This window comes from Chironomus tepperi, unplaced genomic scaffold, assembly GCF_022539635.2.
Source record: "Chironomus tepperi strain 1889 unplaced genomic scaffold, CSIRO-AGI_Ctep_v1 contig_261, whole genome shotgun sequence".
In the NCBI taxonomy this organism is placed as follows: domain Eukaryota; kingdom Metazoa; phylum Arthropoda; class Insecta; order Diptera; family Chironomidae; genus Chironomus; species Chironomus tepperi.
The window spans coordinates 1,140,520-1,163,879 of NW_027226383.1; the positions used below are offsets into that span (position 1 = coordinate 1,140,520).

At 30.3% G+C, this 23,360-nt stretch overlaps 1 protein-coding gene across 2 annotated transcripts; it reads left to right on the forward strand.

Annotated features, from left to right (window-relative positions):
• The first annotated feature begins 2,800 nt into the window (after positions 1–2,800).
• Positions 2,801–22,987, forward strand: LOC139091797 (uncharacterized). 2 transcript variants are annotated; one of them, XM_070642005.1, is made up of 7 exons: positions 2,801–3,201; positions 9,591–9,705; positions 9,793–10,037; positions 10,095–10,169; positions 11,401–11,533; positions 20,509–20,736; positions 21,615–22,987. In XM_070642005.1, the coding sequence occupies exons 1-7, from the start codon at positions 3,121–3,123 to the stop codon at positions 21,647–21,649; spliced, it is 912 nt and encodes a 303-aa protein (XP_070498106.1). In that variant the 5' UTR covers positions 2,801–3,120; the 3' UTR covers positions 21,650–22,987. The 2 variants fall into 2 exon arrangements, with proteins under 2 accessions (XP_070498106.1, XP_070498107.1); XM_070642006.1 differs by having other exon boundaries at positions 20,587–20,736.
• Positions 22,988–23,360: the final 373 nt, after the last annotated feature.

Genomic DNA, 23,360 nt, shown 5'->3' on the forward strand with positions numbered 1-23,360 from the left:
GTTTATGAGACAATAGTCGTTAACCTTGCAACTTACACTAAGATATGAGACAGTTCTGAGCAACAGTCTAAATGACAATGCAGCCTAGGCCAATAGTGTTCAAACTGTTTTTCACAGTACACAAGTGGGTCGCCGAAAGGCCATGAACCGCGTGTCGTGTGCAATTTCGATCGTTGCTATCGACCATAGTGTACCTTAGCATAAAATAGTTTCGACAAAACCGCTCAATAGTATGTAAAAGCATGATATAGACAGATTAAAACCTGAGTTTCTAGTAAGACTAGACGAACCCTTTACCTGCGCCTCTAAACCATTTGAGATACAGGCTTGCTGTTTTCTTGGCAAAATCCTACTATAAAGTGATGAACCGTCAAATAAGTTTTTAACAGATATCATGTAGCCATTAGGACACCTCAAATCTATTTGACATTATGAAGTTAACCTACAGTTCCCTTTACCACTTTGTTGTGTCACTCGGGTCAACTTACCACACAAAGATCATACAATATTTGATGAAATTCCACAAAATAGCAAGCATTCTATCACAGTGTGAATAAACTTAATTCCAAATCCTTTCCTCGTATAAAATCTCATTCCTAATCACAATTCTCCTCATTCACAGTGAAAACTATTCGAATCTAGTCGTAAAACTACTCAAAATTCGTCGTGATTTAATCAAAATTGAAACTGCAGAGTCAAATGTACAATCTCAGCTGAAATCATACAAAAGTGATGATGAAAACATTACATTGGAAACAGCCAAAAGCGAAAAAGTCATGAGTATTGTTGAGATAAAGAGAATAATGAAGAAACTAACAATGAGAAAATCTAATATTGCCATGAACAAAAGAAATTTATTGATACGGAAAATTCATGTTGGGATTGAGAGAAGCATTCATATTACAAATCATCATCATCATCATCATCATCATCAGTATCGTCATAACCGTCGATATCATATGAAGGAGGGCCATGAAATGCTCAAAGATGATGCAAACAATAAAGACGGTAAAGTTATGACAAACTCAATTAATCAAGATGAAGAAAATGTGAAAGGAATGATAAAACTCATTCCAACAAAACGACGGGTTTCAAACTTCTTCATTGCTATGGGAATACAATTATTAAATGAAGTTTACAATGCGGGATGTGCTATTGTTTATGGATGTGAAAATATTTATAAATAAAACTTTTGATGTCTTGACTTTTTTATTTTAATAGAAATTTTAATTAATTTTGACTAGCTCTTGATTTTTAAGGATATTTAAATTAGAGCTTAAAGTTGATGCAAGTATGGAGCTGAAACGAATTGTCTATGCAAAATCTGAGATAACTTCGAGGTCTTTTTTGAATTTTTCATCTACTGTTCTTCGAAATAAAAGCTCAAAATTGATTTTGTTGATTTGGAATTGTCATGAAGATGTGACTATAAGCAAGATCTGACTAAGACTATTCATAATGTATTTTAATAAAATAATTTTAGTCAATTTTCTAGTAAATTTGATAAAATCTCTCATCGAGTCAAAAGAAGCATTTTAATCTTCAGATTTAACTAACCTTGAGTAATTTACATTGCGTATGATTCCTGTAAAATAAAGCAACAGGTTTTATACATTTTTGTACACAAATTTGATCAATGCTAAAAAGCTTTCTTTTAAAATTTTGTTTTCCGTTACAGAAAAAAGAGTTGTTTTCTCTTTGTTTACGAAAAGAATTTACGCTTTAAAGTTGTTCACCTGTTCACGAACGATTTTGTCACAGTTTATGCAAAATAATATTTTTTATCTGATAAGGATGTTCACTCAGACAGGAAATTCGAGCATCAACTCAGATTCCTGATATAACAATATTTTAGTTAACTTTGGCTTTACTAAAGGATGTAAAGGTACAAAGTGGCAGTTTAAATAACAAAGTTATAAGCAGAAATGCAACTAAATAAGTTGAACTGTTAGGTATGTTGAAAAGTTCCAAAAAATAATGGATACAACAGTTAAATTAAAAATATTTCATCTAGACATGAAACGCCGTCTTTTGAATGTAAAAGAAATCAATGAATATGATGAAAATTTAAATTTGAAAGCTAATAAATTTCCAGAAGATGGAGTTTGAAAAAAATAAAAATTTCTTCAACGTTAAATTAAAGAATCAAAAAATTTGGCAATTCCAATAAAGATTTGCACACAAATCAAATCAAAATCAATTCACTTGTAAATTTTATTAAATTAAAAAATATTGATGAGCTTTAACTTTAGTTAGTAAGCCTGGCAATTTTACACAGAATATAAAAGCGCATAATAATCATTTAACATTAAAGCAGAGCTCGAATCTAACTCGGATTTTGAATTTGACTCGGAATTAATATAAGCAAGTCAACTTAACTCCATATGAAATTCAAGTCAACTTTGAGTTCGAATTGAAATAAATTGAATAAGCATTTTAAAAGCTTAAATTTTATATGCACATTCAAAAAGTTCTTACAGTCCTTAAGCTCCACAATACCACTAAAAAACTTTTATTAAATAATTCCTAAAAGTTTCATCCTTTAAAAGCTTTCATAAATCAAAAATTTCCAAACGTCTCCAAAAATTTCAAATCTTTTTCAAAAAGCTTCATCCCTTCCCCATCAAAAATCCTTCCAACAAGCCATGCTTTCACCCCCACTCCCAAAAATCATCCTCATTGGAAAAATCACAAAAAACTTCCAACAAAAAGCACCAAAAAAAGCTTTTTACAAGAAGTGAAAGATTTTCTATTTTTCCTCATCGTTTCCATGTGATTTAGTTCCGTGTCTGATGCCGGTAAATACAGTCGAAAAGTAAAGTAGCTCAAAAGAAAGTCAAAAAAAAAAAGAGAATAAAGGAAGGAGTTTAGAAGATAAATCTCTTTGTGCCATATTTTTTCTTTGTTTGGATGTTAAAAAAGTAAAAAAATAAAAGAAAAATTGAAAAAAAATAATGAAGAAAAATTTATTCCAAGTGTGACAAGTGAAAGAAAATTTATAGTCGCATAGAATACATAATTAAGTATATATTTAAATTAGTGTCGGTCGCATAAGGAATACACAGTCGAAAGAATAGTTAATATCAGTTATAATAAATATCCACAAATGATGTCGCATAAATGAACATGGCAATCATAAAGTCGTGCTGTTTTTGGAAATCATTAAGAAAAGGCTGTTTTGCTAGTGCAATATATACGCTTGTGAGTCTTTAAATATTGTGTATACATTGTCGCCATATGATACTGCATTGTGAATATCATTAACTAACATATAAAAAAAAACAGAAAAGAAATTATTTGAGCTTAAGTAAATATTTTAAGACAAACAGAGGAGTTTCATTTACGTACATAATATCCTATATCACGTCAGAGAGCATTTACCTCCTATTTATCCTAACATTCGCATACATATATGATGGAGACAATTTTACGAGTCTGTTGTTGCGATGCAGCTCTTTTTTTAAAGAAAAAAATATGATAAAATTATTCGGATCATTTTTTATTAAATTGTCAATGTTTATTGCTGGATTAAGCACATATTCATTTGAATCTTGTGCTTTCTGGATTATGGGACTTGAAAGTGCTTCTTGAGATTTTATTTCTTGAGAAAATGACTGCAGAATTCGTTCGATCGACACATGTCAGAGCTCGAAATCGACTTGAATTTTGATTTGAGTCAAGACGAATTTTGCATGCCACATTCGAGTCGATTTTGAGCCTTGACTAGACATATTAAAATTTTGTTACAACTATGTTGACGTGACACCATGTTTAGTATCAAGTGACAGCCTTTTGGTGAAAACAACAAAATTTGGCACATAAATTTAAGCAGACCATGAATTCGACTCGGATTTTGTATGAAAAAGTCACTAAACAGCATAGCTCTCAAGCTCTGAATCTAAGACTCCTATCAGCTCGTCATCGTGGTGACAACATCCAATATGGGTCCAAATCGACTCAAGTTGATTTTTGCCATTCAAACCCCAAACAGACTTTGAACTCTATATATACAAAATATGAAGAGCCCAACCTTATAAGCTGGATGCACTGCGATTTAAATCCCTTCGAACTCTGATTAGATAATCTTCTAAATTGAAATCAGATTTCGATTCCCACCCACAAAATAAATTTCATCCTGTCACTAAAGTTCAACAAAGTTTCAATAATCAAGCATCAGAACACATAATAATAATTACCAATTTGTATAAAGAAACCTGCGATATTTTCCTCAATAAAATCAATTAAGATTATTTTCATGTTTATGACAAGTTTAAATTTACCTTTAATTATTATAATTTCTGTTGATATTTTAGTAAAGGTCAATAATTTTAGTTGGTTGGGAAGCATAAAGTTGGTGGAGTTAGTGATTATTTTAATAGAATTTTTGTGGATTATTAAAATTTGTGGGAAATTTAATCGCAAAATTTTTTGGTCTAGAATAAGGAACAATCATTATGTGGCAGATGTAGGCATTGTGTATTAAATGAAAATGATCAAAACTTTAACAGCATAGATAATTATTTGATGGTACTAAGGAGAGTCATTAGAAAAAAGAACTAATCTTCTTCTATTTTCTTAAATTTCCGCTTCCTTTCCTTTGCAAGTTCTAAATCAGGGAGAAAATAAATTGGCAAAAGCTTGTTTGAGAAGCTTGCTTTGGTGATTACTATGAGAAAAGATTAGAAAAGTTAGATACAGACTTAGTCAAAGGAAGAGTGTGGAATTGACCAAAAGTGATGAAAATTGTGAAAATTGGCTAAAATGTGACTGATTTGTGTCATATAGGACTTGTCCATAGAGGCAAGTCTGCAGATAAAAACACAGGCCTAAAGCCTTAGACGAACTATAAAATACACCTAAAAACTGAAGGCCTGCGAATCTAAAATGCATTAAATGCAGGCTTGCGATTTGAATTCGAATTCGACTTGAATTTCGACTCCACATAAAATTTGAGTCGATTTCGATCTCTGCTTACGATTTTGGCTGAACCCTAGGTCAACACACTTGAATCAAAGAGATTCTGATCATTCCAAAGTTTGAAAAAAAAAAATAAAATTTTATATGGAGTTGAGTCAAATTGAGTCGAATTTCCCATACAACATTCAAGTCAACTTCAATTTTCCGATCATTAAAATCAAATTACCAGTTCATAAATTTGTAAGTTCCTTAAAAAAAGACTAATTGAAAAGACACAAATGACAAACACAACAGCAAATCATTTCCAAATCCAGTAAGATGAAAAAGAAACTGCTGTAATTAATAATTAATTATGAGAATAAAACAAAAGAAAACTTTAATGGCGAAATAATTCCTTCAAATGATGTCATCAATTTTTCCTTTATTGCTTTTTTATAGACTCAAGATAGTTACAGAAATAAAGAGCAATTAATGACAACGTCCAACACGAGAATTTTTTTTTTGTGTTTGTAGGAAATTTGTAGACAATTTTTCTCTTCCTGCGATGAAGGATAAGCTTCGGTCACGTTTACTCAATTTTGGATAAATAATTGCCTTTACTTGTTACAAGATTCCGACATTAAAATCAAATGTAGGCGTAAGATTTCGTTTTTCAATTATGAGAATGTTTCTGTAGCCTTTATTACAATTTCTCAACAAATTTCTTTGTTGACTTTTGAGAAAAATACAATAAAAATAGAAAGTCGAAAGGTTCTATTATGAAAAAAATAAATTGAGAATGTTTTTGAGCTTGACTGGAATTAAATAATTTCCAAGAACGCAAATTTTGACCCGAAAAATAACAAAACTATGTTGGTAGGTAACTGTTATGTGATACATTGACCGGAAATTATTCTAATAATGATGAAGTCATGTTGATTTTTCATAGGAATTTTCTAAAATTGCTCAACGTAATTCCATGAAGGACTTGATGAAATTATTTGTAACAATTTTCAATATTTTTCTTATAAAACTTCCTTAAATTCGGAGAAAATCTGCCAGACAGAAAAACTTCTTCAATCTCGTTATATTTTATAAATTTATCTCACATTTTTGATCTATATTTTGTTATAAATTTTCTGAATAATTAATAAATATCGAAGAGTTTCATTATAACTGCTCTATAATTAAGGAGGAACCATTCATTTGTTACGTCCAGCTATTATAAGCATGTTCCTATGTGGAGCTTAGATTACAACAAAAGACCTTTCTTCCAATCCTGTTGCAGGCTCTTTTACTTAGTCTGTACAAATTCTCTGTCCGTACGTTTTGCTTTTAGAGCTCAGTCCCTTCAGCCAAGGACGGGTGCCCTAAGAAGTCGTTCACATGTTACCAGAGCTCTAGGTCGACTCTGATTTTGTATGGAAAAGAGGACTCGATTCCATATAAAATTCGAATCAACTACAAGCTCTGCTTATTATGTTCGCTTGTTAGGAGAGAGGGTGGGGGGTCTTTGTATGGAAATAACATAACGAAGTAGAACGAGGATCTGAAAGTTCAATTTGATGAGTAACGTAATAACTGTACGACCCCCTAGATAATTTTTGTAAAGAACTGATGTGGGCGTCCTGATGTGAATTCACACAAATATTTTTCACCCAATTTCAGCTGATTTTGTCAATTAAAATGTAACAAAATCAGAATAAATTTAGCTAGATACACAAAATAGTGATGAAATGTAATAAAGTCATACATTTTACATTTAGGCATACCTAAATAAATTAGTTTGATCATGAAAATGCATTTAACTGTAGCTTAAAACATCCATCAATATGCATCATGTAGACTTTTGTTGACAAAAGCATGACCTCTAAAAATTTGTTGTTACGCGATATGGAATTTGAAATGATTCGAAAATTCCACAAAACTTGAATTATAGTTGTCATATCACAAACATTGAAATTTTGTTACAGTCGCACAATTAATCATAAATACAGTCGAAATATTTTCATAATTCTATCTTCCAATGGGATGCATATCAACCGCAGATACATTTGGATGCTGTAAACCCGAACAGCACAACTTGTAAATCGTTATATTAACGGTAAGAAGCGAAGTTGACCTAAAAGCACCTTTAAGGATGATTTGGACATTTTATGGCGAAAAGTACGGTTCACCGCATTGTGCAGCTCGGGAAAATTTTCCTTCTTTATCATCAAGCTTCTCTTGTTCCACATACATCGAAATTTTTGAATTTTTAATGAAAAATTGACGAAAAATGATTAAATTTTTCAAAAATTAATAAAATCTATTCTTAAAGTGAACAATCAGCCTCACAATAAAAATAATTGCATCTAATTAACACAATTTATGTAAATGATTCAATATCAATCATAACAGCTTTTACTAAGTATTTGTTTCATTTATTGTTTAATGAGGAGTCGTGTGTCTCATTCATAATGCTTCCAAAATTTAAGCATGAACATTCACGTGAATTACATTATGGAAATGCTGTGTTGTGTATTTTTAGAGCATCTGCTGCACAAAGAGATTGATCGTCATTAAAGTTTTGAATGGCGTGTTTTCTCACGAAACATGGCGTAAGATTTAAAGTTGACATGAATGAGGACGGATTTAAGGAGTGGGAAGTGTGCTGAGTTTATTAAATTCGGAATTGAGCAAGCTTTTTAGTGAATTTTCAAGTTTTTTAAGCCTGTGAATTTTCAAAGATTTTGAATTTATTGAAAAAAACTAAAAATACCTTCTGCATTCCACGCAGAAACTTAAATCCAGGCTTATTTATTTTAAAATATTAATAGAAATCCAAAGCTTTTAAAGAGTTTTAAATACTCTTTCCAAGTACGAACAAAAGATTAACATGAACAAATGCATTATGTTCTCATAGTTTTCATGCTTTTACCACGTTAATGGAAAACGTGTAGCTCTTGTTTTCATAACAAACTATCAAGATATTTTAGAAAACAACTATTGTTATTCATTTTACATTTTATACCTAGTTCAAAATTGTTCATCAAAATTGTTTCGATGCTTAAACTAACAAATATTCCTATACACGTGAAAATGGACTATTTCTAAGTATTTAAATTCGATAAAGCCAATCCCGGAAAGCCACATGGCTTGGAAAATACCAAAATTAATGACCACATCCTGGCATTCAGAATATTATACGTATTAAATTGATATTCCTTAATGTAAATGTTGTAAAACACATGGAACATTTTGGTTACATGGGATGACTCTGGAACAGTTTAATTACAAAGATTAACGAACCAAACTTAATGTTTTCAGGTTGATGATCACAAAATTTACTTAATTAGATAAATATTGATGTCAATAAAACACAAACTTAAGTACAACAATCGAGAATTTCTAATTTTATTAGTTAACAACAATGTTATAAAATATTTACTTTTGTGTCACAAACACAAGAAATCTGTAATTGTTTCCAATGAATTAAGAGTATATCCAAAATAACGAAATTCAGACAAATCAAAAACATTTTCATTAGTCGTCTATTTTGGCAATAATACATCAAGGTTACCAAAACAGAGACATTTTATTGCTTGAAAAACGAAGTTCCAGTTTGGGTCATGATGTCTACTAAATTTTTATTTACAAATATGTCCATAATGGCTAATGAAGCCAGACAAGCCTAGAATAATTCTCAAATAAAACAATCAAGTTTCATTAGGGGTCGTTCATTTATAACGACATTTTAGGGCATTTTGTAATTAGTTTTACAGCATAATAAATTAATGACCCTATAGAATGAACTTTTATAATAGAAAAAATTGTTTTTAAATAAGTTTTGAATTTCTCAAATTGAAAATTTTAATAATTTTTTAACAATTTTTTACCTCAAACCAGAAAGTAGGGAAATGAAAAATAATTAAACTTTTTCACAATTTTACGTCCATTTCCTAGAATTTTATAATGAAAACCCGACGTAATTTTATATTTTTTCAGTCATGGGAAAACAATTTTACAATAATATTGGATGTAATTTAAATATCAAACATATATGAATCTAGGAATGTAAAAAACTATCATAGGATGGACGGATTCACGAGGGGTTTGTGATTAAAGTTACTATTGAAAGCTTGGCGAATAAACAAATGTGCTCAAATAATTAACAAACTTAATTAATTTGTAATAAAATTCACTTTTTCGGATGGTAAAGTGAAGGTTTTGAGACTCGATGAAAAATGCAAAAATTGGACAACTTTTTTCAAATTTTGAATTTTTTCAAAAAGTTTTCTTACAAATTTTAGAAAATTACAAGTTTTTAAAAATTTAACAATTGTTGATTGCGTTCAGGCTTGCAGTATTGATAAACCAACCGAATACTGCATGGCTTCACTTCAGCAAAGCTCGAAGTCGACTCAAATTTCGAATGGAGTCAAGCAAACTCAAGTCGACTTTTCCTACAAAATTCGAGTCGACTTTGAGTTCTACTAAAATGCAAGCCTTCAGTTCTTGACCAAATCATTCAACTATATTCTTAAGTGTCTAAGCCTTATTAAAACCATCAAAACACAACTCTCCAAACAAATATTTCCTTAACTCAATTAAAATTTCATAAATTTTTTTCTGTATAAAAGTTTCTCAATAAACAACAATCAAAATGGCTAATGAACATACTCATGTGGTTCATTTTCATAAATTTATTTCAGATATACTTTTTGGGAGCATGTTTCACATTCTCATTATATCTGTACGACGAGCGCGATTATTTAACCGGAAAAGTCGAGAAACCAATAACTATAAGCTTCCTGGGAGCGCCATCGTGTGAGTTTGACGAACATTTGATATGTTATGCTGTATTTATTTAATTATTTTCTTCTTTTTCTCCATACATACATCATATGACACTAGTTAACTTATGGTTTAGTATGATATTCTTAGGATGCTCCATACTCGGTGTCATTTCATCACTTTTACTCATCATTGGATTACGTAAAGATCAGCGTGAATTTTTAGCACCATTTATCATCATCATGTCACTGGATTTATTTATTGAATTCCTTCATTTTGTCATTCTTATGATATTTGGTGATTCAAAGTTTGATCCACTGACGGGAACATTATTTACTGTAGATTTCTTCGTTTCATGTCTTAATGTAAGTTTTAACAAACTATTTGGATATAAAATGTATTTGACATGTTTGTCTTTACAGATGTATTGTCTCGTATGTGTCATTTCACAATATCAAGAGTACAAAGAATATCGATGTGCAAATCACTTTATCATTGTAAGTTCTTCATGATTTCATTTGCAGATAATACTTACTTACTTACTGTACAGATCAATTGTGATCCATGAGTTCCTCTTTACAGATTATAACTGGGTATTTTGAGTGGGATTTTAAGGAGAAATTTACTTCGCAATGCTACATGCTTGCTATTTGAATAATTCTGAGATTAAAATGTGGAAAATTTTTATGAACTTTATTAATACATGACACGTGTTTTTACACTTGTCGATTTTATGTGCGCGAATTTATTAATAAAACAAAAATTGAAGCTATAGTAGGTCAGTGAGACAATCGAAGCTGATTTTATGAGGAAATTGAGTCAGAAGCGTTTACAGTATTTTGGAGAGCGTGAGAATTGGGAGCATAATAATGGTGTATAGAGGTTTGAGTCGAGAGAAGTAAGAGCATATCGAGGGGGTGTAAGGGTTTTGGGGTCAATCCATCACCTCTAATTGAACAAAATTCTTCAAGTTTCTGAAATTTCGAGACAAAAAATTACAACAAATTCCTTTTTTAAGGCACAAGTTAGATCTTCCTTAATCATTGTCTTTGGGGAGCTTTGAATCAGCTTGAAACAAAACTAATTCAGAGCCAATTTAGCTCAGTGTTGTCTAAACTATGTGACACGGCACACTAATGTGAAAAAGTTCAATTAGAATTTCAAAAACTCAAAATTTCAAGCTATATTGCTCAAAAAAATAGAATCTAACTCATAACTTCTCTAAGCTTAAGTATACCTCATCTCCCAAAGCAGAGCTTGTGATAGACCAAGTGTGTAGTCAGTGAGATTAACACAACAAATCCTTCATTTTGACAGACTCTTCCTCAAATTCATGAAGGATTTTTCTCCAAAAATCCCTCATACAATATTTCAAACTAACTCTTAAGTGCCAGACATCGAAAATCCTTAATTAAGTACAAAGATTCTTACATTTTCATCATCAAGAAAAATCCATAAAATTATCTGATAAAGAATATCTTCAAGAAAACAAAGTAAAGAACAAAAAAAGAGCAAAAAACTCATCGAAAGCAATCAATAACGTTTTCATTATAATTCATTTCCTACTTCCTCCACATGTTTTTAATTTTTTTTTTCTTTCTTCTCTTCTTTTCATCATTTTTTTTCTCCTTCATTTCTTATTCCATCTATTGTGTGCCATAAAAACCACGCCAACATTGAATAAATGAATCGGATAATATGGTCGATGTGAACTATATATATATATAGAACAATAGAACGCCTCATTGTACAACGCCTGAGAAATCATGCATAGTCTTACATCAATCAAAAACAAGTCCGATGAATAATGGACATACGAACATAACAATCGTTCAGGAGTCTCATTTGAATGGAAGTGCAAGTAAGTGTGCTGTTCATTAAATATTGTAACCAATTACATCAAACATCAATCAATCACTAAATTTGAGTCTGAGTGAAAAGGGGAGTGGAACTGATTTTAATTACATACATATATTGTGGAACTTTTGGGTAATTTTGGAATTTGTAGCAGTTGGATTGTTGGCAAGGACAGACAAAAAATGCTATTGCAAGGATGTTGAAATGCTCTTTTTCGACATTGAAGCAATTGTTGTCTATTCTTTGTTATTGTTGAAGGAATATAGGGCATAGTTTGGGGTATGAATTAGTAGAACCATAAAGGAATTGTCTAGGGTAAAAGCTAAGTCATATCTCAAGTCAAGACCCTTTAGCATAGTCTAGAATATATCATTAGATAGTCTATACAATAGTATCTGACAACATATCTTGAGTCATAAAAAGTGCCTAGTTAGAATAGCCTAAATAGCATAATCGATCCGAAATTCGACACCAAACTGGTATTACTCTGGCACAGTGCAGGATTTTATCCGAACCCGGTATCAGGTCAGCGTAACTCTGGCTCAGTACTGGATTTAAACCGAACCAGGTACCAGGTCGACATGACTCTGGCACAGTGTCGAATTTAAACCAAATCCGGCATCTAGTTAGAGTGACGCCGGTCTTTTGCCGGATTTAGGATTGAACAATCGTTTTGTCCTATTCAGATAGTCTGACTAACTTAACTAAGCAATATCTTTAAGAAAATCCACCAATAAAAGTCCAAAACATAAAGTTCCATTCCTCTTCCACAATGACTAACCAAAAGTAAAATTATACAAAGCTTTAATCCATTGTGAATGTCAAAAGATTTATAATTTAGCATCATGATGATGACAATATGGTTAGCAAAATTTGGTCTGCTTTTTACTATCCTCTTTTATGTTCTCATTTTTAATCACTGTCGACATAACATTCATCAATTTCAATTTTTATATGAATAATAATCATTGAAAAACGATTTTATTACATAAATAAACAGAGACGAAAAGTATAGAAAATGAGTGAATGAAAGGAGATGAAATTTTAGGAAAAAAATGTTAATTTATCAATCAATATCAATCTTGTCTCTTTTCTGTTTGTGTCTTTGACTGTTATTTCATTCCTTAACAGACTTAAATGTTCTCAACTCACTGAAACAAAACAAAAAAAACTTTTTTTTTATTTTCTACTATCTGCATGAATTCATTTTATGTCAATATTATTGAATATCACAACAGAAAAGAGAGAAAATGGAAAGCTGCAATTAAATTAATACTCTTTATATTTTCAATTTGCTCCTTTTTCAAGGAGGCTCTATATTCAATGAGCTATCATTGTGTTTAATGAAGCAACGGTATTTTCTCATATTATTGTCACTAATTAAGGGATACTCGAGATGGGTTGTTGGGGGATACTCAGGCAATTTTTCTTTTGATATTTAATACTTAACGGTAGAAATGAATACAAGCAATTGACCTTAATAGAGCCTAATGAAGAAATTGTTTATGATACAAATTGTAAAGGGGCTGTTCAGTTATTAATTAGTTTGCATTTTAAGACGAGAGATGGATGGACATAGAACCCATCCACAACAAAAACAATTTATTTGTTTGAAACTAAGCAAAATCTCAGCAATTCACCCCTTCCTGCTGAGAGACTTACGTAATAAGTGTACGATCCCTTAATACACTTAAAGTTTTATTACTAGCATGGATTACTGGGCACTTTTATCTTACAAACTGTCTTTAATCTGTGAAAGTAATGTTGTAATTCATTCAAGTAGTCATTAAAAAATAAATAACAATATTAAGCACGAGGCATCTATTGAAAGCCGCCTCTATTTCGCATCCATATGGAGAGCATAATAAAAGAGCTTTTGCGAAGCTTTAAAAGCTTCTTGGCTTAGCCTTCCTCATTTATGTTGTTTGTGCAAGAGACAATCAATGAAATTCTCAGAATTTCTATTGTTTATAAAGGAATGCTTCCATCCTCTCTTTGAACGTAAAAAATGAACCGCCCCTAAGTCTTTAGTAGCTGAACGTGAAAAAGTCAACGATTCCGAAGAAGCTTTCTTGAGAATCTAAAACATGGCCAACAAATGGAAAAATTCACAAGAAAATCATCTCAATCCTCAATCAGTAGAGCACAAAGTAGACACAAAACCCCTCAAAAATATTCCCGTTAATCACTTAAAAACCATCAAAAATTAACTTCTTAACTACATCCATTTTGAAGAGGGATTAAAATCTGATTTATCAAAACATCAATTCCAGAAAGTATCCCAAATCTCAGTTCCAGTTGAAAAAGATTTACAAAATTTGTTCCTGTTTAAAATGAGAACCAAACCTCTGTCAAAAAACTAATGTTTAAAGTTAGTAAGTAAAAAGAGAACAGATCAAGTCACAACAAAAAGTTGTCCTTCCACAGAACAGCTAACAAATCTTTTTCATACCAACAACATTAATGCTCGACAAATTACCAGTGCTGAATTTAATAGAGGAAGATAGAGAAAATTTACCATAAAAAAAAAGTTTCCAACTAATTTGTCGCATGAATAAAAAAAAATTCTTGTCATTTGAATATTTGTGGCATTTTGTGGAAAAAAAATAGTTCAAAGACTTGATAAAGTTAGGTTTTGTGTGACTACATATATATTTTGTTAGTCGTTAACCGACAGCTATCACACTATAAAATATAACATCATTTTGTTGAAGGATATTCAACATTAATTTTAATTGTAATTCATTTTGTTGGTTTTTTTGAAGTGAATCGTACGATTTTTATGGGCAACGCAAATGACAACTGTAATTAATTCTCGATTAAAAATAATTTCAGTAAAAGGTCGTTCAGCACGAAATGATAAAAAATTGACACAAATCTCCTTTGTTGTCGATATAATAAAAAGTTCATTGGTATTTATTATTGAATATTTGCTGTCGAATTAATGTTTGAGTCAGTGGTGGGCAACCTTTTAGTTCTGACCCACCTTGATGGTTATCCTCGACCAATAACTCACAAAACATATGGTTCAAGTCATTTCCAACAATTTTTCACGACACACTAGAGTCCCGCAGCACAAAGGTTGCCCACCCCTGCCTCAAATCCCCTTAATAAGTCATTCTTTACATAGTAAACCAGGTAGATTGTTAATTAACTTAAAGCACAGTCTATCAGACCTTCGTCATGAATTTTAAGGGAGAGAAAATTAACAAGCTGCAATTCTCATCATTGAAATATCCAAATTATTTATAATAAGGGTACTGTACCTCTCAATCAATTTCTCATCCTTCAAGCCCTCTTGTCTTAATTCTAGTAAATTCTAATGAAAAATCTTTGTCAATGAAAAATTAACTCAGTCAGTCTTGAAAGAAATTTTTTTCAAGGACTCAATCCTTTCCGATGGCGTAAATTGAGTTTTGAATTTCAAGAAGCTGAGTAGAAATGACCGTTGGATGCAGCCGCAGTGATGAATTATTTAAGATATTTTTGGAAAAAAAGGCCACTTGCATCAATTTATGATCATAAAATTGTGAATTAGACCATAAGCTGTGCTTTAAGATTTTAAGGCTGAAAGCAGTAACTCAACTAAATTAAGAAAGTTGGTGTGAATTTTTCCCTTATGTACTCTAATTTTCAAGGATCAGCGCCAAGTTCTGCACCTTTTAAAATCCTTGGCAAAGTCTTCTTCATTTCTGTCGCTCTAGATTACAATGAATAATTGATAAATGTCAAAATGAGATTCCTGTAAAGGCCTAACATCGGTATATCATTATGGATGCAGTACTTAAAATCCATAATTTAAGCATAGCACTTAACCATATTATTAGATATCCCTGATTGCTCATTATTAGTAGCAAACGATCAAACTCGTAGAACACAGGTTCGAGTTCCATATAGGACCCGTTATTCTGAATTGTTTATTTTCTGTTAGATCAACGAATAATAAATTTAGTTCGGCTAAGAACCTCCAATTCCTGTATTTTAAATGCATAGACTGCCAGTTTTGGACTGTACCTTATAGTTCGTCCAAAGCTAAACATCTAAATTTTTTTATCTGCCGTCCTTCAATTTCTAACAAATCCAACAAATAAATATTGAATATAGATAATTAAATTACATTTAACATAACTTCCCAAATCACAAATGACAAACCACAAATTATTATATAATTCCAATTATTGATCGTTATTTAATATCCAGTCATCAATTTTGGTCATAATTAATAAACCTGTCATTATCCATCAATTAAGATTTATTTGTTTGGAACACTTCACATGGGGATTATCAATATTAGATATTATTAGTATAAATTTGAAATTTGATAACTTAGTGATGGTTGCCATACAATTATTTCCTATGCAGACTAATCAAAACAAGCGAACAATATCAGCAAATTCCTATGAATTCTTATAAATTAATTTTAAATTTCTTCTAACAATGTTGACGACGTCAAGCAGAAATTCGACGATATATAAACATCAAAGATATTCTTTTTTCCTTTTATTTATGTCAAGTGCAGCCTTAAATTCTGCTTCAAGATTTTTAACATTTACTCAGTAATGAAAATAGAATAAATGCCAAAAATCTTACAACCCCTTAACGACATTGCGATAATTACGAAAAATATTTAATGTAGGTTGATTGGGTTTTTATTACAAATTCATTTATAGGATTGTTTTTACGATGTGAATTGATTTGAGCTATGGTTTATTTTGAGGCACTTGTTGTTGGGAGTCTGATCTTATTATCATTCAACTTCAAACCCTTGATAGGTTGAATGAACACCCACTCAATTGACAAAATAAGAACCAATTTTTTTCACAAACAGATAAACATTTGTAGAGGGTTTAGTCAAGATTTTACAGAGAATTTGCTTGCAATAGAACCCTCTTGACTTCCTAGGAACTGTCATGACCGCTTTGGTACCGTCATGACCGTCATGAAACTGATATGTTGCCATGGAATCGTCATGATAACCATTGAAACGTCAAGCCTGTCATTAAACCGTCAAGTCTGGCATGGAACCGTCTTGACTGCCATTGAACTGAAAAGCCTGTCATTGAGCCATCATGACAGCAATGGAGTCATCATGACCAATATGGAGTCAACAGTATAGTCTCGAGGTAGGGCGTAACCATAAATTTTGTGAAGCTTTATAGAGAGAATTTTGAATTTTTTCACAGTAAGTCAAGGGGATTTTTGGGAATTTTGTCTCCAAAAACCCTTGCAAACTCAAGAACTGCATCCAAAGGGGAAGATTGACAATGACCTTCCTCCATGTCTGCACCTCTGTCTAAAGCAACATGATGACATTATGCATAGTGTTCCTCACTGCTGACGCAAGATGAGCTAAGAGCCTTGTTGCTGAGATACATCATTACAAAGCCTAATATTCATATGCGTCATTCAAATCACCAGATGTTCAATTTTTCAAAACATTTTGCCACTTCCATAAAATATTATTATAAATCTAATAGGAACATAACTAAGATCCAATATGAATAAATTTCAGAGATATCTGTAAGTGAATAAAATATGGGACCATAAATCTATTTATTCTCTCGATACAAATTCTAACAAAACATTCCTTTCGAAAAAAAAGGTATAAAGGTTGAAAAAATTTTGTTATTTACGCAAAATGTAAAGACAGAAATGTATTTTTAGATATTAGAGAATAAATTGTCTCTGTCGCATGTGTGAAAAATTTCTCATATATTTTTATCAGAACTACTTCTATAAGTTGCATAAGCTTCCACATTAGCATACGTACATGAATAGATAAACGACATAAATGACCTAAAGAACTTGGAATATAAAGCATGTGACCAGGGAAATGATGAATTTCATTTAAAGCTTAAATTTAATATTCAAAAGACTTTTTTGCTTGCTGTTCAAATTTCCATGAAAGTTTCAATGGAGGAGAAATAATTGAAGGAAAACACATTTTGGTTGTAAAACAATACAGGCACTGCCTTCAAACGAGAATAATTTTTTAATTATAAAGAGGATCAGACAGCTGTTAAAATCTCATTATTGTAAAAATATATTCGCGTTTATATTATATTATTGGTACACAACAGACATGACAATAAACAATTCCGAGAAAGACGTTTTTTGGAAAGTTTTGAATTTGTTGTTTCAATTTTGAGTGAAGTAAAAAAGTTGTTTAGAGTTTGAATCAAAATTGAATTAAATTCAAATTTTTAAAATATGAAATATTCAAATTTTTAAAGCTTAAAAATTCAAATTTTCAAATTTTGAAAATTAAAATTTTTGAATTTTGAAAAATTCAAATGTTAAATTTTTAACCAAGTTCAAGTTTTTAAACTATTTAAAAAATCAAAATTCTTTTAAATTTTGAAAAAAATTGAAGTTTTTAATATATGATAAAATTTTAATGTTTTAAAATCTAGAAATTTGAGTTTTGAATTCAATTTCTAAGTTCAAGTTAAATTTTTTAAAAAATTAAAAATTTATGAAATTCTTAATAAAGTCAAAATTGATTGAAAAACCAGGATGTTTATAAATATTTTAAAATATTCAATTAAAATTTTAAATCAAAAATCAAATTCTAAAATTTAAATCTAATTTCTAAACAATTCATTTTCAAAAAAAATACTTTCAAACAATAGAAATTTAATTACCAAATTTAAGTTCAAGAGCAATAAACAATTCTTCATCACCTCATATGCAGCACAGGCTAGATAATTTATTCACATAATAACAACAATATAAAACACGAGCTTCAATTCTTCCGAGAATTTTATAATGAGTGACTTTTCATTCAAACACAAATTCAATTATTTATCATTTTTTCGTTGTTCATTTTCTCTTATATCAAAGAAAATGGATAAAAAAATGTAAAGTAGAAGGGCACAAAGGAAGCAGCACAAAAAATAGAAAGATAATAAAGTAAATAAAAAGAAGAAGTCCGTGACTTTTTAAATTATTTCGCGTTTCATTTATTGACAACTTTAATGTCGCCAATAGCAAGAAAAACTTTTAGAAAAGGAAATTATTGATTGAAAAAGTTTTCTCAGCCAGACATTAAATGTGTGTGTGCTGGATGCACTTACGATAGCACGAATTTAAAGTGGATATAAATTTATTGGGAAAATGTCAACAAATTAAAGCAATTTTCTGTGCAACAATCAAAAAGTCAATTTAAGAAAAATAAATTTTGAAACATGCAGTTTAGCGCATTTTTTGGACATGGAATGCTTTATAGCTCTGTCTGTGTTAAATATTTCACAATGGAAATCATAAAACCTGATCTAGACATTTGAAATTTTCTTTTAAAATTTCATATGAATACCAATGAATTCTTTAGAATTAAATAACAAGTTGCCTCAACCTGTCCACATAAATTATAAAGTTTGTGTAGAATTCATGGGAATTTTTTGCGGTGTCTGCATTTATTTTGAATAAATTATGATATTTCTTGGACTAATTCTTACATGACATTAAGCTCTGAATTTCTTGAATTCTCAACTGGAGCGTATCCGGAAAGCACACGACAAAGAAATGGTCGGAGTGGCTCTGGCTTGAGGGTAGATTCAATGAAATCCAGTCTCATATTAGAATCATGCTGGATTGAAGACAAATTACTTGTCTTCTACGCCATGGGCCTTCCGGTGTAGCTAAGGAGAGTTGGTTGTGTTTGTTACTGTATAAAAATTTTGTTTTCTAAATTTAAAAAGTTTAGAAAATTATGTAAAAAATCAAATATCGTCCTTAGATCCACCCCTTCCCCCTTCCCTTGCTTCTCATTGCAACTCTTCGTAACAAAATCATAAACAGAAATTTGTGATCCGTAAAAAAATTCAAAACATTCTAAACGTTACCTAGTTTCCAAAAATCTCTCAGATGTGTCGATATCAGATATATTTGAGGAGTTGAGCAGTTGATATCAGATAAATTTGAGTCAAGATAAAAACAACTGCTTCAAGGACGTTTTAAAGAATTTGGGGCTTTGATTCTGTATGGGTTTTTGAAGAAAAAGTCTTGAAAATTAAAAACAAAAATTCAAATTCAGAAAAAGAAGAAGGGGGAGGGATAAATAACCTCCAAATTCCCCTTATTCTTTAAATATCCCCATAAACTGTCCATTAAATATTCAACAAAAATGCCAACATCGAGCTCTAAAAACTTTCTAATCGATCCTTTTACTTAAACCTGTTTATATGCTAAATTATTAAAAAAGCTTTTTAAAATGTTTGTCGTTATTTGTTTAGGATTACACAATTTTTTTCCAATAAAAAGTAACTGTATAGAAGTGAATATTATCCCAAACATAAATGAACATTCAAAACTTTTTCGAAAAAATGAAACTCATTTGTATACATTTGACTTCCAAATATTGATATTACAATTTTAAATGCTAGAATAAAACTCGAAGTAACTTAAAAATGAACAAATTTTAATGATTCAAAATTTTTTAATTTGTAATAAATTTAATGGGTAATTTTCGAATACAAAATGAGGCAGCTTTAAAGCTTTAATATGTAAATTATATTAAAAACGGACCGTTTAAATTCAATTAAATCAACCAAAGCCTCTAGACGTGCATTTTCCAGCAGAATGAAGAATTCTCAAGGTAATCAGCTCAATTCAAAAAGATTTACCTTCCTCAATGTCAATATAAATGCGCTAAGATCATCCCCAACTGTATATAAATTCAATTCATCCTTTCATTCACCATATAAAATATATATTTTTCGCTCGTATATCCTTCAAAGTCTGAAGTTCAACAATTTCATTTTTATTTTTTTTATTTATTTTCTTCATGTTTACTGCTACTCTCTGTAATTCTCCTACCTCACTACATTCTGTCTCGCTGTGTATATATATGTAATATTATTGGGTTTTAAAAAAAACTTTAAAACCTCCCTGCTTGCTTCCAATCATCACTCTTCTTCAAATCTTCTTATGGAATGGAATAAACATACTATATATTACCTCATTTAAACAAATTTAAAGATATTGGTGTTTTGACAAAGTCACCCTTTCAACGTAGAAAGAATTGTAGTTTGTTGAAAAAGCAAGTTAAATTTACAGATGATTTGACATGCACACCGGATATATTGACAACGATAGTCAAAGATAATAAGGATGATGGTGAGAAAATATCGCTGCATTGTAATTATAATCATGATGATGACGAGGATGATTATGGTGATCGTACTGTGACGATGCATGATGATAAAGGTAATTGAACAGTTGAATGGTGAAAGAATGTGGACGGAAAGTATCGTTGATTGTTGGGGTTGAGTGGTGGATAATGTGCATTTTTAGAAGAATTGGAATTTCAACGAGTTTAAGGAATTTCAATTTGAATATTTGAGTTTAAAAGAGTTAAAAGATTTGAATTTAAAATTTTCAATTTAAGAGTTTTAAAAATTTGAATTTAAAAGAATTTGAAAATTTAAATTTCAACAAGATTGATGATTTGAATTTTAAAGAAATTAAAATTTGAATTTTAAAGAGTTGCACATTTAAATAAAAAAGTTTAAAGATTTGAATTTGAAACAATTGAAAATTTGAGTTTAAAAAAATTTTAAAATTTGAATTTTAAAATGTTTGAAAATTTAAATTTCAACAAGATTGACAATTTGAATTTTTAAGAGTTTAAAGAAATTGAATGGAAGATAAATTTTAAAAAGTTTGAAAATTTGAATACAAAAGAAATTGAAAACTTCAAATTCATCAAACTTAAAAAATTTGAATTCTAAAGAGTTTATAAAACTAAATTTTTAAATTTTTTGAAAATTTGATTTTAATTTAAATTTAAGTTTTAACAAAGAAAATTTGAAAATTTCGAAAATTTTGAAAATTCTGAAAATTTAAAACAGTTTGAAAATGTGAATATAAAACTTTACAATTTTAATCTCAAATTTCACAGAATATAAAAGATTTTTAAATTTAAAAAGCAAATTTTGAATTAAATTCTTATTATGAAATTTAAACAACTATCCAAAATGCATTTCCAACCACACCATACCTGCAAAAAACTGCTTCCAAACCAGACAAAAAAAAGGGTTTTTCTTTGTTCTAATGTCAATTATTTTCTTTCATTCTCTCCACAGAAAATATGAAAGCACAGCTTGAGGAAAGAATTTAAGCAGAATTCCCCAAAGACGATTTTAATACCCCTTTGTAGATTACGATCAGCATCGGAAGTTCATGGAGAACAATGCGCAATTTATATAATCATTTCAATTTAACAAAGTTTTGAAAAAAAAAAAAGTATTTTACATCCAAATTAATTGTATCAAAATTCACTCAGAGCAATCAACTTGCAGACACATTTAAAATTTTAAGCAGCAATTAATTTTAAGAAGAAAAATTACAAAAAAAATGTGCAAAAAATATTTATATTCACATGGTATGAAACCTCAAGAAGAACTTTTTAAAATAAATAATGCAATTAAAATTATTCGGAGTGGATTGAGAGAAGAAAAAGACAATTTATCTCTGCTTCAGTGGTAAAATACGACATTTTTGTGGAAATTATGAAGTGAGAAATGTCGTAAAGTGAAATTAAATATTAATTGCAGACATGGAGTTAAGGGGTTGGATGCTGTAGATTGGTTTGTCCAAAAAATTTGTAATAAACTAATTAAATTAGCAAATATGTTGGAAATTAGATAACTCAGTTCATTTATTTTCGGAATTTCACCACAAAATTCAACAACCCGAGCTACACCAATGAAGGAGGTTTCCCCGCAGCGTCTTCGAAATTTCGTATGACCAAGTATATGGGTGCCAAATTTAGGCGACGTTTTGCGACTTCGATTTGGTGAAAAACACATTTATTAGAGCATTAAAAGTTCCGTGGAGTAGCCTTCTTCATTTGTGTCGCTCGGGAATGTTGAATTTGTTAATAACAAATGGAAACCGCATCAGTGAGGAAGTTAAATGACCGCAGACTTCCATTTGTTGTTAATATCTAAATATATCCCTCAAAGAAACTAAGATGATCCGTGTCGTGGCATTTGTCAAACTCGAGTAGATATCAAATGAAATCAGTCTCAATTTTGCGGCCGTTTGGCTTCCCAGTTTCCATTTAGTAACAACAAATGAATCCTTGACTAAGACCAAATAAGACTGAATCACTCGGACAGCATCCTACCCCTTAATATCCACAACAACTGCACAAAACCAACTCACACAATGGAAATAAAATAAAACTAAATTTTATTTTAAATGTTTAAGAAGAAGAAAGAATTTTTGCGAGTTTAGCACAGACATTTTTTATGTCTCGCTCTCTTGTTCAAAACTTATCGATTTTAATAGTGATGTTGTTTGGGTGGAGAAATATTTTAATTTACTAGAGTTAAAGTTGGCAGAACTTTTTTTTTCTTGTTTATTTCACTTTTTCATAAATATTTGATATTTTTAGTCAGACTTGATGATATAAAAATTCAAACTTTAACTCTATGGAAACGAGAATAACGTCAGAATTAGGGTTTTCAATCCCGGGATCCCGAATACCGGGATCCCGGGATTCATTTCGATTTTCCAATACCGAAATCCCGGGATTGAAATTTCGGTATTCCGGTATTACGGTATTGAGAAATTCTTAAGATTTTCAATTTTTTTTATTCAATATTCAAATTTAAAATTGAATTTTTTTGCAAAGAAAAAGTTTATCCTGAACCTAAATTGTTCATTAGCTCTACCTTTTGATAAAAATTGAAAATTTTGACTAAAAAACGATTAAAAATCTTTATTCACAATTTATTTTACAGTATCTAGTTGCACTTATTCAAGACTGGTACAAGACGGATACTGATCCAAAAACAAATCATCGTCGTTTTCATTAGATTAGT